The 14,300-nt window shown below is 32.6% G+C and overlaps 1 protein-coding gene across 1 annotated transcript in view; it reads right to left on the bottom strand.

Moving 5' to 3' along the window:
- Positions 1–14,300, bottom strand: part of LOC149425136 (lachesin-like) — a 41,059-nt gene that overhangs the window by 2,484 nt on the left and 24,275 nt on the right. Inside the window, exon 8 of the mRNA XM_089650974.1 lies at positions 1,850–2,020. Coding sequence (XP_089507100.1) covers positions 1,850–2,020 — 171 coding nt within the window. The remainder of the gene's footprint in view (positions 1–1,849; positions 2,021–14,300) is intronic.

Below are 14,300 nucleotides of genomic sequence, written 5' to 3'. Positions count from 1 at the left end.
AGAAATGTTCGATAAATTATTTTTAGTGTCGCATTATATATATAAAATAAATAAAAAATAAAAAAATATACCAGGAAGAATGTAATTTAACATTTTTTTTATTACCAAGCAGGATTGCCCGGGTTCAAGGGGGTTGAGGTTTGTCCGGCGTCTGTCCTTCTAGACCGGATTTCTAATAACTGGTTGAGAGAGACCCTTGACCTCTCCAGCTGGACTCCCTCGACCCATTGCCATGCACCGCAGTGGGAGTGATAGATTCATACGTCCGTCACTCCTGAACAAACTCCTACCCACCCCTCATACCAATTCCCACCTAGAATTTTTTCTCCTTCCTTTCCTCAAAAAGACCCATCACACGACATTTCAAAGATTACATAGGCCTAGAGGGAAATTATTCCTGACTAAGGCATGGTTGTGCCAAAACCGGATGAGATGTTTGAACAACAAGCGATGTTCATATAGGTTTTTAGTATGTAATATTTATCAAAACTAATATTTAGTATTTATTGCAATAATTTAAATTTTTATGGAAACATATAGAGGCTTCTTTAAAACCCATTAAAAAAATCTGTTGAGAATATGAAATCAAATGAGGAAATGCGTGGGAAAAACCAAATATCTGAAATGAACATAATTTTTTTACATTAACCACACACAGAAGGCCCGGAGGAATATAAATTTTCTCAGGGCCTGTGTTATCTTTGGGGATGCTGTATTGAGGGTCTTTTAAATTAAAGGAACGATAGTGAGTTCGGAGGAAGTTCTAAGGAAAAAGGTAAGAGGGGTGAGAGAGACACAAGTTGGAAAGGTCAAAGGATCTCCCCAAACCAGCCTCTTCTGATTGTTGGGCAGTCGCATCGTGAACACACTTCACCCGATGAACACGGGCACACCTTGCTAAACCACCAAATGTAGTGAACCACTTGGAGGGACCTATGGAAGAGGTGTTGGTTATCCAATAAATGGTTCCCGTATCGGCGGTAAATAATTTGGAATTAACATAATAAGAAACATCTTATTTTTATCTCTCTTTTTGCAGTGATAATTGATTCAGGGTAGCAAAGTCCTGTTTTGCTCTTTGCATTTTGTCTCTCTGTTAATTTGTGTGTTCCATGTCCGGTCAATCCTGTCAAGATGGTAGCTGTATTTGATAGTACCTTTTTATTTCAAGTCAGAGTACTCAACATTATTCAAATTAGAGAGTCTAGATAAAAGACGAAACATAAATGACCTCTTAATGATTTACAAAATTGTGAATAATCAAGTAGATTGTTACATAATCCATCTAATCAAGTTAAACGCCAGGCCCAAATTCACTAGAAACCTTAACATATTTTGGACCGAAATTTTTGCCAATAACAATGGATATTTTAATCCTATGTTTAGAATCTCTCGATGATACAACGGTCTAGCTAAAACACATCCTAGCATAGATATTTTCGAAAGCAACATAACTTTGTTTCAAGAGATATCTCCACGATTTCTGTACCTAGAAAAAAAAAACCAAAATATTGTTTGTTGATTTTTGATGGTTTGATATTTTCTTTTATATACCTACCTAATTTTAACATATTTTTAAAATTATTTTGTCTTTTAATTTTCGTAATTTTAAGCTTTGAATAAAAAATACTGATATTGTTGTGTTTGCTTCTGTGATTGCTGCAGACACATTAGTCTAAGGAAATTTATATTTGTATGTAAATTTAATTTATACTACCCACAAGAATGTATTTAAATGTCTGCTTGTGTCTCAAATAAAATTTAATAAAAAAATAACATGAAGTATTTTCAACTATTTACAGAACTATTAAGATTAAAAATAAGTAAGTGAAAGAAAGCAGATTCTCACCATAAAGACGAATGTTGCTTTCCACCTCCCCGAGGGAGTTCTTGGCGATGCAGCGGTACCCGCCCACATCTATCGCCTGCAGGCGGCGCACCGTCAGCGTCATCTTGGACTCGAACATCGACTTAGCCGAATTGTGCACCACGTACTTGCTCGAAGATATCACCATCTCATCTAAGGAATACACTATTCATTACATTAAGTCTTGAAAACTCATCTGGTATGCAAATTATCATTATCTTATTAAACGTTATAAAAATAGTAATTTTTAGTTTATTTTTTTACTAGTTTATTTTAAATTCTACATTTAAAATGTAAAGTTAATTTAAATATATAACCAACTGTTTACTTCCTTTAGTAAACTAAAAAAATACAAAGAAAAATGTTTTTATTTAATTAAAATGATGCCATAAAAAAAAACTATACGAGTATTGGAATAGTTTTTTGAGGAAACTCAGTAAACGCCAGAGATGTTTTTATCATCCAAAAGAGGTGCCTACGAAAAATTACAAACCCTGATCACTGGGATTCATGAAAACCAATTTTTAAAAATCTCAAACTTCTAACAGTGACGGACATATACATAATGGAGTAATGACTGTTATTTATTGTTATTAAGTTTAATTTGTAGAACTCCATTTTATTTTTTTATTTTTTATATATACAATAATATTATTATTGGGTTTATAAAAACAGTTTATTTTTAAACAAGTTCTGCTGTGTAATTATTATTACGCGTGACAGCTGTTTCGCCCTCTGAAGGCATTATCAATGATAATGCCTTCAGAGGGCGAAACAGCTGTCACGCGTAATAATAATTACACAGCAGAACTTGTTTAAAAATAAACTGTTTTTATAAACCCAATAATAATATTATTGTATATATAAAAAATAAAATAATGACTGTTAGTTCTCCAGAAAAGTTTCCACAAAAAAACTCAACACATAAACACGCTACAAGGTTCACAGAAAACTTATTAATTCCAAAAGCAAACAAAACTATAATTCAAAAAGGACCACACTACATGACCAATAAAGTATATAACAACCTTCCACGTAGCATCAAACAAATAACCGACATACTTCAATTTAAATCATCACTAAAAACATTTATTTTAAACAAATGTCACTACACCTTAAATGAATAACTTACATAAATTAAACCTCTGTTTTTTTATTTTTTGTTTACATACATTCGTTAACATTTAATTGTTGGTTTATGTAATATAATGTGTATTTTTGGGTTAGCTGGAAGAAATAGGATGTACCCTATAAGCTATACCCTTTGTACTCTGTATTTTTGGGCAATAAATTATTTTTTTCAATTTTTAATTGTGAAGTTTTCTTTTTTGTGAAAACTTCACAATATGTCTTGCGTAAATACAAATTAATAGTGGCATACATGATACTATCTATGTAGAACTTTGCGTACTAATAATAAGATGGGTAATCGAAAAAATAATTTAAAAAATGTTTTGGTAGCTCATTTGGCAGAGACACAAATACACTCCAGGATAAAATAGATTTTCTAGTTTGAGTTTCAATCGCGATCTTTTTTTTTGTATCGTCTTCCATTTCATATTTAATTGAAAATAAATAATTGATTAGCAATATTAGTTACCTTTAAATGCCTTCGCTTAATTCAAATACGAATTTATTTGCATTCTAGTAGTTATTACCGGTTTGCTTGAGTATGAACACCACTTTTCAAACATAAGCAATAAAGCGTTTTTTTAATTTTATTTTAATGAATATATCAAAGCTCCATATCTCATGATCGAAGTGCCGTTGCGAGCTGAAAATTACGTAAAATTGTAAATTATTGAGAATTTTTTTTCAAATTGCATGGTGTCAGAACTCACCATTTAGAGTTCTTACTTGGATGAACATATGTACAACAGATTTCCCATTGAAACGTTAAAATAGACACTATTATAATTCAAAATTTTATTTTCATTTATTACTAGTGGTAAATCACTGTGAAGTTTCAAAATGCTTAAATATTTTAAATTTACATACTACTAAGTAATCAATAGAAAAATTATTACATTTTCTACATTGTAATATAATTCATTGACTTTTCTGGAATTTGGCAGGTGTGCCACAAGGAATATTGTCATACCCTCTTATATTATAATTATATTATGTCAATAGCCCTTAAACGTGTGAATATATTGTGAAGGGGCTTTTCGATACTAGATTGTTTCAACTTCGTTTAAATAAAGAGATTTAAAGTTTATACAGGACTTTTGGTACTATCAAGTGTTTTTTCGTGATAGAGCGAGAAGCTCGCAGAATCACATGTTCAAATCCAGCGTAGACAAATCAAATGTTTTAGTTTACACTCGTTATTTACCCGCCTATCTGATCTGATCTGAAAAGCCAGAAATTTCCTCCAACCATATTTGTCTACACATCCAACTACTCCCCACTTTCTATAGCTTTATAACATTTCCAAAATTGAGACGTCATAGTACTTCATAATTCAGTCAATTCATAATACAATATCTTTGGCAAATCGATAGAATCATCGTAATGTATGAAAAAGTTCAACACCTATAAAGTGATGTTTATTACTGAACATAATAATTGCATACATTGTTTCATAACACTGATCAATATTCGAAAATTGATGTAAATTAAAAATATTTGAATTTCTTTTTATCGCGGTTTTACAAAAATGGTCGTTTGAGTACGTATTGAAAAATGTATCTCTCGTTGAAAATTTGATATTCACCGACCAAATTATTTCTTTACAAAATAATATGTTACCGTTTGTTATATATCCTACGCAAATCCATCATACTGCGTCAAAGCTACGAAAAAACGTATTCCATCTTCAATTCTCCTTGGATTTATTATAGTTCCAGCCCTGTTTCTGCGGAATTTATTCTAGTCTGTAAAAGAATTATCAGATTTTTTTAAAGGAGAACTTTTTAAGCGCTGGAAAGTTTGTAAAGCAATGGGCGGAAAGTTAATCCCACTTGCAAATACAAAGATATCGGAAAAGATTAATAATTGTGCAGTCAGAGAATAAAAGCATGGTGGAAGGAGCCACAACTGTTTTGTTTTTTTTTTAAAATAAGCAATATAATTACTTGAACTTTTGTATTCTTGTAATACCTTGAAGATAAAATTTTACAAAGTGGATTTTACCTGCATTCATAAACACCCAGCGATCTATGAGAACATAAAATAGCAGATTATCTTCAAGTTTACTTTATTCATTGATAATATGCGATAAAAACACTTAGATCGTTTTATTTTAATAGGAACTTTAATGTGATGATGATTAAATTTTGAAAATACTGTACTTAGAAAAGAGGGATTGATCTTTTCTAATCCACTGAATACTCCATTAATTTTTTTTTTAATATTTAATTAAAATCAAGTTCAGCAAGTATTTTTTGGTATTTTTTATTGTTACAGCTGTTTCGGCTTTCAAGGCCATTTTCAAATTGTTGTTATAGCCACGTTTAAATTAATTAATAACTGCTACATCATTATTAAACAATTAAGATGACATTAATGTGGGGAAAACAGACTTACCTCCACAGAATATGAAAGCTATTGTCACAATTATTTTATCAGTAAATCGGTTTTACCGGTAATAAATCATTTTAAATTGGGAGGGGGTAAAATAGAATCATATAAATAAGTCGTCTAAACATGGCTAAAACCACAGTTTGAAAATGGCCTTAAAAGCCGAAACAGCTGTAACAATATCAAAAACCAAAAATACTCGGTTCAGGATCTTAATTGAATTAATCTATGACTTCATATTTTTTAATACTTTGTATGGCTCTGTGGTATTTTTTTAATTTTTATTTTTTATAATCAATGTTTTTGTACGTTTTATTTATTATAAGTTCAAAAAGTGCATTTGCATTGGAGTGTGCCAATTTTTTCAACATCAGAAATTAGAAACGCATGATATCTCAAAAGTTGCGTCTTGCAAAGAAAATTAGAATTGCAATTAATTTTTTTTGATGTTATAAGCTCGCTAAAATGCCTTGAAAAAAATTAACAATCCAAAAATATATATTATTAAATTATTTTAATTAATTTGTTATTCACAACAATTTTACTTTTAATGTTTGATAACTATTTAAAACCGTGTTTAGTTGTCAAATTCAAACACATTTTTTCAAAAACATAAATACAAAGTAGTATCATAATAAATCTGAAATTTACAAACATCTGTAAAAATTCATAAAAACTTATTCTGTCACCACTCCCAGTTTAATTTAATTTCAACTTGTAGGGTTTAAATTGATATAAGAAGTCTCAAATAATCATCTCTCCTTCCTTCTCCTGTGCTCCACCACCTCCTCGTCCTGCCGCTATAATGATGATAGACATGTTTGTCATATGGAAAACATAAAACGCTCGTGCAGGAGCCAGGATCAGTGTATCTCGGACACACTACGATATCATCTGGGACTTCTAAAGACAGTGAAAAGGCTGTGTGTTCCCTTTTGAATTATGAAAATCGGCAAATTGTGAAACTCGTTGCGGTGGGTTGTGGTGTAAGCTGCAAACACCAGCTGGAAAAATAAAATTATTTCAAGGGTGGTAAAGAGACTCGGGAGGCCACTGCAATGGTTTATCTGCCATCTGCATTTCTAGTGTCTTCTTTAGATGGACCGACTAGCGGACATGTTGCTTTCTCGGGACCGATTATTGTAAGAAATTCAATAATTGTGGAATTTATAGGGTTTGTTCTAATTCGACCATCCATTCCATTAAATTTAACGGTAAAATAAAGCAAAGACCAAGATTGTTTACAGAATATATATCTGGCTGGGTCAATCGGTGTGAAAACTGCAGATTTGACAACCAGGGAAAATTTCTCATGCCAGGTGGCTAAAAACTGCAAAGATGATTTTAAGATTGTATTTTATAACGAAAGGCCAATACAAAATTTGCAGATTTGGGCCACCTTTATTAAGTTATTATAATATCTAAGATGGTTAACCATATAGTGAAATATTTATTTTGTAGATTGCGTCCGTACTCTCTGAAAACGTTAAGCACTTAAATACTTAAATACAAATATTTTTCAGCAGAATTGAAAACAGTTGTCGATACAAATGAATGCGTATTTTGTACACTCAGAGAGCATTATTCTATTAATGTTAAACGATGAAAAAAGTTCATAAGAGAGCAAAGCTATGCAGAAGGATCACAAGGTGGAATCCTTCAAAATTTATGAGAGTTCGTCATTCCGAAAATAAATTTCAACTGCAATAAATGCATTGAATTAATTGACTGACAGGCCACACATGTCATTCTGACACATCCTCCACTTCTGAACAGTATAAAGACGACTGAATTGTTAAAATTATATAAAAAAGTAAATGTTAAAAGATTCCGTTTACCTACATTTCTTTGCCACACCTGAGATGTCCGTAGTTGACTACCGACGCATCTTCTGGCATTATAGCCAGCTACAGAAGAAGATTATTATATTTGCGCCAAACTACATTTTATAAATATAATGCCGAATTTAAAGGCTAAGCAAGATTTAAAGTAATAACTGTCTTTATACTACGATAACATTGAATTTAACGTATTCTTTATTTTTTATTTATTGTATTTTATTCAAAAATATTGGTGTACGTTATTGTTGAATATTTTGATTTTATCCAGAGATCGTGTGGTTTTTCCCTTTTACAATTTTATCAAATAGATCACGTATATTTCAAAAACTATTTAAAGTGTGGTTTTGTTATATTGTAAGTTTGCTAAGAAATATGAAAATAGATGCATTATTTAATTTTTTTCTCAAATAACGAAATCTCATGTTTTTCAAAACTTCAACCCGTTTTAGCGAGCAAATAATGAAAACTAATTGAATTTATTTTTACCTTTTCGAATATCTAAAGATCATACGCAACATTTGAGACGTCACCCGTTTTAAAATAAGGCATTTTTTTCTCTTTCTGGAGAGCGACGCAGGCTAATTTGCATGCATGTACGTCAGGTCTCCCCTTATAAAATATAAACTGGTGAGTTTGTGGACCTTATAGAAAAGGCAATCTATTTGTACTTGATAGATTACGTGTAGCATGTTATGAAATCTCCTCTGACGTCTGGGTGATTAATAATGTAGGTATATAGTGTTTCTCATGTAGCCTCTTGTGAGGGTATGACTAGCCCGTATTCGTACTCGGTTTTGCATTTACTTTCCGTAATAACTCCGAACGTTTTTATTTTCTATTTGGCACGATCTCGTATTTCTAAGGAAATATGGCGTAGAGGCGAGACTCCATTAAAAGCTTTCGCGGAATATTTTGCAACAACTTGATGCAATTTGTCGAAGCTTTTGATAATATTATTTATTGTTGGTTGAAACTGGCAGTGTGTTTCTGATTGTACCTGCAATCTAGTTTCTATTTATTTAACTTTTATTATACAGTTTTTTCAATCTATTAACAACACGATACATCAAACTTATACAATAACTACTATTTGTAAGACTTGTAGTTGATTCAGGATCGGTAAAAAAATAATGAAGTTTAATTCCCTGGCAAAATCCATATTAATAAAAATAGTTTCAGATTTTTAAGCGGGACAAAGTAGGCATATTATTTGCTTCTATCTCGATAGAAAAATCGTCATAGTAGAAGACAAATTTAAATAGTTAGCTACTTCTCAATTTTTTTTTACTTCTTCTCCCTTCCTCCTCTACTTCTCGCACTGTTCATTGTCCGCACCAGCTTCAATGTAGACCCACAGACTCCAGGCGATAGGGCTGTACGGCATAAAAGAAAAATTGCAAAATGACTTGTAAGCAAAGATTGGTTAGCAGACATCTCCACGAGTTGATCGATATAAATTGCCACCAGGCAAAAAGCTTGCCTATAATAAATTGTCGTATATAGTAATAATTTATTTACAACAACTAAGATGAGTAAACTAAATTTAAAAAAAAACTATGGAGGGACTCTCTTGAATAACTCCTTTGTTTGAATAATTCGCGATTGCCATGGAAATGATGATATCAAGTCCTACATTCAGTCGCAACAAAGAAAATCTTGGTATAGCAGTGCAACAAAGATACCGTAGAAATATTATGACATTATATTCATAAAATTTCCATAAAAATGTGCTTGTGTTTTCTCGCGGTATTGAGAAATTAAACGCGTTGTAAAAAAGCCTTTTTATGACACATTTTTCCGGTTCTGCTATCGTGCGATCCGCACGGGCAAAACACAACCAAGTGACACGTTCCGATTAAGTAAACTGTTGGGAGGCAGTAGAATGATGAAATAAAATTTATTTCGACTTAGTACGACGAAAATGCAGAAGAGAAATATTGTATGGGAATGTTAATTTTTTCTTATTTCTTATTTTTGTTCTTATTGTCATAAAAAATATTTTTCCCCGTACACTTTAAATTGTTAACTGTGTACTGGGCGTTGACAACAAAATGAGAATGCCGCCATAGTTATAGCGATTATCAACTGTTGGAAATAACGCCAACCTCCTAATAATATTAAGGAATTCCTTCGTTAGCGAGATTTAACTGTTGGGATGTATTTTTAACTTTCTAATGATAAAACAAATATTTTAGATTTGTAAAAAAATGTCGCAATTTAAATGTACGTCATTTAAATAGCAAGGTTTTTAATAGTAATTTACCTAAACGGTTAGGTACTGAACATGTTCTCTCTAGCTCTGTTATCATAAGTGACACGTCTATTCGCAGCCGAACGCTGGCAGCTATTTGCTTTATAAACTGAATTCTATGATCAATGGCCCTATTTATTTTCTCATTTTCTTGCATTTAACATTTACGACTTCTCTCCATTATTTCCCTGGAAATTATCAAGCCGGGTATTCTGGTTCGGTTACTTTATTTTTCCATTAACGGGAACCTTTGTAATATTAGAATATGTTCGGCGTACACTCGCTTTTAAGGAATATTTATCGTGCGAGGGTGCATTTACATTATTATCAATTGATGGGAATACACCCTGAAGTTATATTACGAGTTATCTAAACATGACATTCGAATACGATTTGAACCCATGTTTGTAGACATAACAAACGATTGACGTAGAATATTTGCATTACTTTGATAAGATGACTTATACATTACAAACAGATATTTTCAGCATGTTCCTAATGACCCTCAAAATGAATTTTATAAGCTGACCAAACAAGGAAATACGAGTAGGTTTCCTAAAATCTTAAGTAAACTACTGCTTTTTGGTCAAGAATAAATATCCTCATTGACGTTATCCGAATAGAGCAAATCAACCAAAAGTTTTTAGGGTTCTTTACGCAAAGCAAAACTGGAGATCTGTGCTTTTATGAGTTTGAACTTTCACACAACAAGTCACCCTTTATACATGTTTTGACACGGAATTAACAAAATTTACACAAATTATAATTATTGAAGAGAATGAGTTTGTATTATAAAGTATTTTGTACTTATGTGGTTGTGTATGAAACGTGGATAGTAAAAATGTTCAAAAGCTGAATGTATCACAACGTTGGATGGAAATTTGCTTGCAAGACATCAATCACCCAAAGAATTCTTGAAATACATATAAAGAGTTATTAGGGGACATACATTAAACGGAATGATTAAATTTGTTTAATGTTACAAATCAAAATAAACGAAATGCGTTCATTTTAGGACACCTCATTACTAGGTAAGTTTTTATATTCTCACGGGCAAAAGCATTTTTGTTGTTTGTTTTTGGGGTGTTATGCCGTGTTGCGCTAACTCCTTCTTTAGCCGGCGTTTCGGACAGCGTTGCAGTGTCCATCATCAGGGCAGATCCGGTAGATCCGAAGATGTGACATCTTGATGATGGACACTGCAACGCTGTCCGAAACGTCGGCTAAAGAAGGAGTTAGCGCAACACGGCATAACACCTCAAAAACAAACAACAAAAAAAACCTCATTATTAATTTGCAACGAAGAGGATATAAATAGTGGTTGTAATAAAACTTGCTAAATTGATGAAAATACACAAAGTAAACACTGTAAGGATAAAATATATTAATAAATAAGCTTGGCTTTAGATCGAAAAACTGCCTCTAGTTTCATACATGAATCACTTTTTGGTTCTTCAGTTAAGTTTCTCTGAATATTTAGATTCATCAGAACAAGTGATAAATGAGTAAAGTAATATGATAGATTAGTAAAAACTTTCATTAAACAATTCGTTTTATACAAACGTACTGAATCAATCTCACAACCAAATTCTACGAATTAATGGACAGAAATGCTTTAACAATTTTTGATTATGTTCTTTACCAGGAAAACTTGCGTACGGTAACCTAATGGGATACTGAACATCTGTGAACCGACATTAAATAGATAATAGTAATTTAAGTTCACTGAGAATAATCTAAATGTTCAAGAAACAACACAATACAGCGTTAGCAATAACTTTCCTAAATTCCATCCTGAAGTTTACCTTGTGTGATATATTTGATATCGATCCTTTGAGCCATTATACCGTGAGCCGCCGTAACCGAGTCGCTTCTCTCAAACTTGCAAATTTAGGTGACAATCCCATCGGAATTAGGGAGTAGACTTGTTTGGATCAAACAGCCTGCTGCTATGTTGGCAGTCGGCAGTCGGTAGGGCAGGGCAGGGCAGGGCAGGGCAAGGCAGGGCAGGGCATATGCTATTCGGGCGGAGAACCAGAGCCAAATCTCCGCTGGATGTTGGCGCCAAAAGCCGTGTTTGAAAGCTTCGCGCCAGATGCGACCGCGCGAGCTTTCGATAAATATTTAAATAGGGGAACTTCTAACATCCCCGAACCACCTTCGCACTTAATAATTACTGTTCCAGGTAAAGGCGAAATGGTAATTGATTGGCCCGCGGGATGGAAACGGGAATTCAACTGGGCTGATAATTTTAAATAGATTCACGCGGAGAAACTTTATGAAAGCGTTTTTTCTCAAGTTGAAATAACTTGACGCGAAACAGACAATGATTCTGAATATACAGAGAATGAAACTTGAAATTACTTGTCCCAAAGGATTATATTTTAAATAAAGGCCCGTAAAGCCAACCACTGAGTGTCAACTTGACACTTCAAAAAAAATTAAATTCGTGTATTTTTTGACATTTTTGTTTTTGAGAAAGTTTTCTGTAGTCATCATTCATATTTTAAAGCGCTCGTAAAATAAACTGGATAAAGGGTTGAAAATCAGCAATCCGACAGTCTGAGTCAGAACTTCACATCCGGGAAAGCTTCGGGCAACAAACGTGTCAAAAGTTTCCACGCGTTTAAGAATACGCACTTTAGATTAAGAGTTATCTGTATTTTAAAATGTGAAAAGCTTAAAAAAATCTACTTAAAGGGGATCTTCCCACGGCGAAGTTTTTTTTATTCTAATCACCATATCAACGGAAAACAGTCAACTTCTAAGTGAAATGTATTGCAATCCTGAAATCATTTAAAAGTTACGACTCAGTTTGTGGTTCAAATACTTTCTTCGTTTAAACATAACGTTGATTATTATATTTTGTAAACAAGACCTGCTTTTTTGCTGAAAATATAAATGCAAAATGGAAATAACAAATTTGACTCTCTAAATTTAATGCTTGAACTATCGGATTTCAAACAATTCACAAACAAAAATACCCTTGATACACAAACAAGATGTTTATAAATAATGTTAAAATAAAAACATTGAAATGGAATATTAATGACCACCAAAGTTTTTTTATTTACACGAATATATTTTTACCAAACACATGAGCAATTATTTTGGATTAAATTAATTTAAATAACGTTTCAAATGGAGCTTCAGACGAAAATGATTTGACTACAATAGACATTTCACATTGATTTTCGAATATTAAGATGTATAAGTTTATACCAACGTAACAAATTTAAAATATGCGTACAAAATTACTCCCAAATTCGTTCAGATTTTAAAGTCTTGTGGTCGTGATACTAGTGATCTTGTTCAACAATTTGAGAAAATGTAAAACTTTATAAAGCCGAAATTAAATAAATACTTTCTTAAAACTAAGAATTGTAGTAAAATTGTTATGCATACCTACTTACTTACTTGGCACGATTATATGATTTGAAGAGTTTTCATAAAAAACGGCACTATACGAATTTTACAATTATCATTATTATCATGGGATAAAAGATTATTTGCTTTAGTTCATGTCAATCAATTCTTTGGCTTATTATGAAAATAAAATGGTACTTACCGTAGACTAAATTAGACTAGACACGGCATATTCATTTAAAAATAACCCCAACACAATTTTGGTTTGGTTCACGAGCACATTTTTGAAAAGACCCACGCATTGTGTCGCAATACGAAATGGGCACTGTGCATTGCGTTTTACCTTTTGTGGGCCAAGAGTAAACTATATTGCTTGTCAGCTATGCTGGGCAAGTTCATTTTTTCAATCTCAAAAATAACCCAGTTCCAAATATTTAAATTTGAATTATGTCCATATTACAACACCTCTGACAACAAATTCTCCGTGGTTTCGCTTACGTTGAACGTTTGTACAAGGAGTTTAAACAGAGTTAGGTTGTTAAGTTCATCTCCATATTTGTAACGTACGCTACTTGGCGTTATTTTTAAAATGAATTTAACTAGACAGGGCTAGTGACATCAATGGTACTTACCCTACCCATATCATATATTTCACTACAAACACTCAGACAATAGAAACTAATACCATCGGTTTAAGTGGAAGCAATGCCCCCATAACAATATGATGGTTTTCGAAAGCTAACACCCATTATTATTATTTGTTCATAATGCACTGGGTTGGAGAACTCATGAATGTGGGTGGACGATGGTCAACACCATCGTGATATATTATTGGTACGAGAATATTCACTGTTCATGCACCAGAATTATTTAACTGGAAACAATGAAATACGATATAAGATGCCAATTGTATCGAAGTGCATTGTACATAAACCAAGGAAAATTGTGCAAATTTTCTTAAAATATTTAAATGTTCTCCGGTCGAGAGGTTTGTATAAAAGTAAGTGATTATATGTCGCAGGCATGACATTAAATAGAAGTCGCAGAATGGCCCCTACGATTGTTGTGACATAAAATATGACCGATACCGTAGACCGAAAAAATAAGGCATGGTCCTCATGCCCTTCAGAACGCAGTTGCTACTGCTAACTACTTTTTTTTCTCTTTCTTATGAGGAAAAGCAAATGGTTAGTTTCAGTGGTATGTCAAAAGTTCCTTTATAATGTATCTTCTTCTCATTCACATTTTTTTTGTGTCAGTATTTACTGGTGGCATTCTAACATTGTATCCCTCCGCTCATCTGAAGATCATCGTTTCATCTCTGTTGATCATAAGAGTAATAATATTTGAAGGCTTTGTAGAGCGCGGTTTTTTATTAAAAAATCACCTTAAGGGCGCTGTGGTAATCTTGGTAGTTATTTTCTAGTTGCCAGACAAAAGCAAAAGGCACTAA

This window comes from Hesperophylax consimilis, chromosome 3 (assembly GCF_061612785.1).
Source record: "Hesperophylax consimilis isolate HC1 chromosome 3, BYU_Hcon_1.0, whole genome shotgun sequence".
NCBI classification, from domain to species: domain Eukaryota; kingdom Metazoa; phylum Arthropoda; class Insecta; order Trichoptera; family Limnephilidae; genus Hesperophylax; species Hesperophylax consimilis.
The sequence above is the reverse complement of the archived record's forward strand: the minus strand, read 5'-3'. Positions and strand labels throughout refer to the sequence as shown.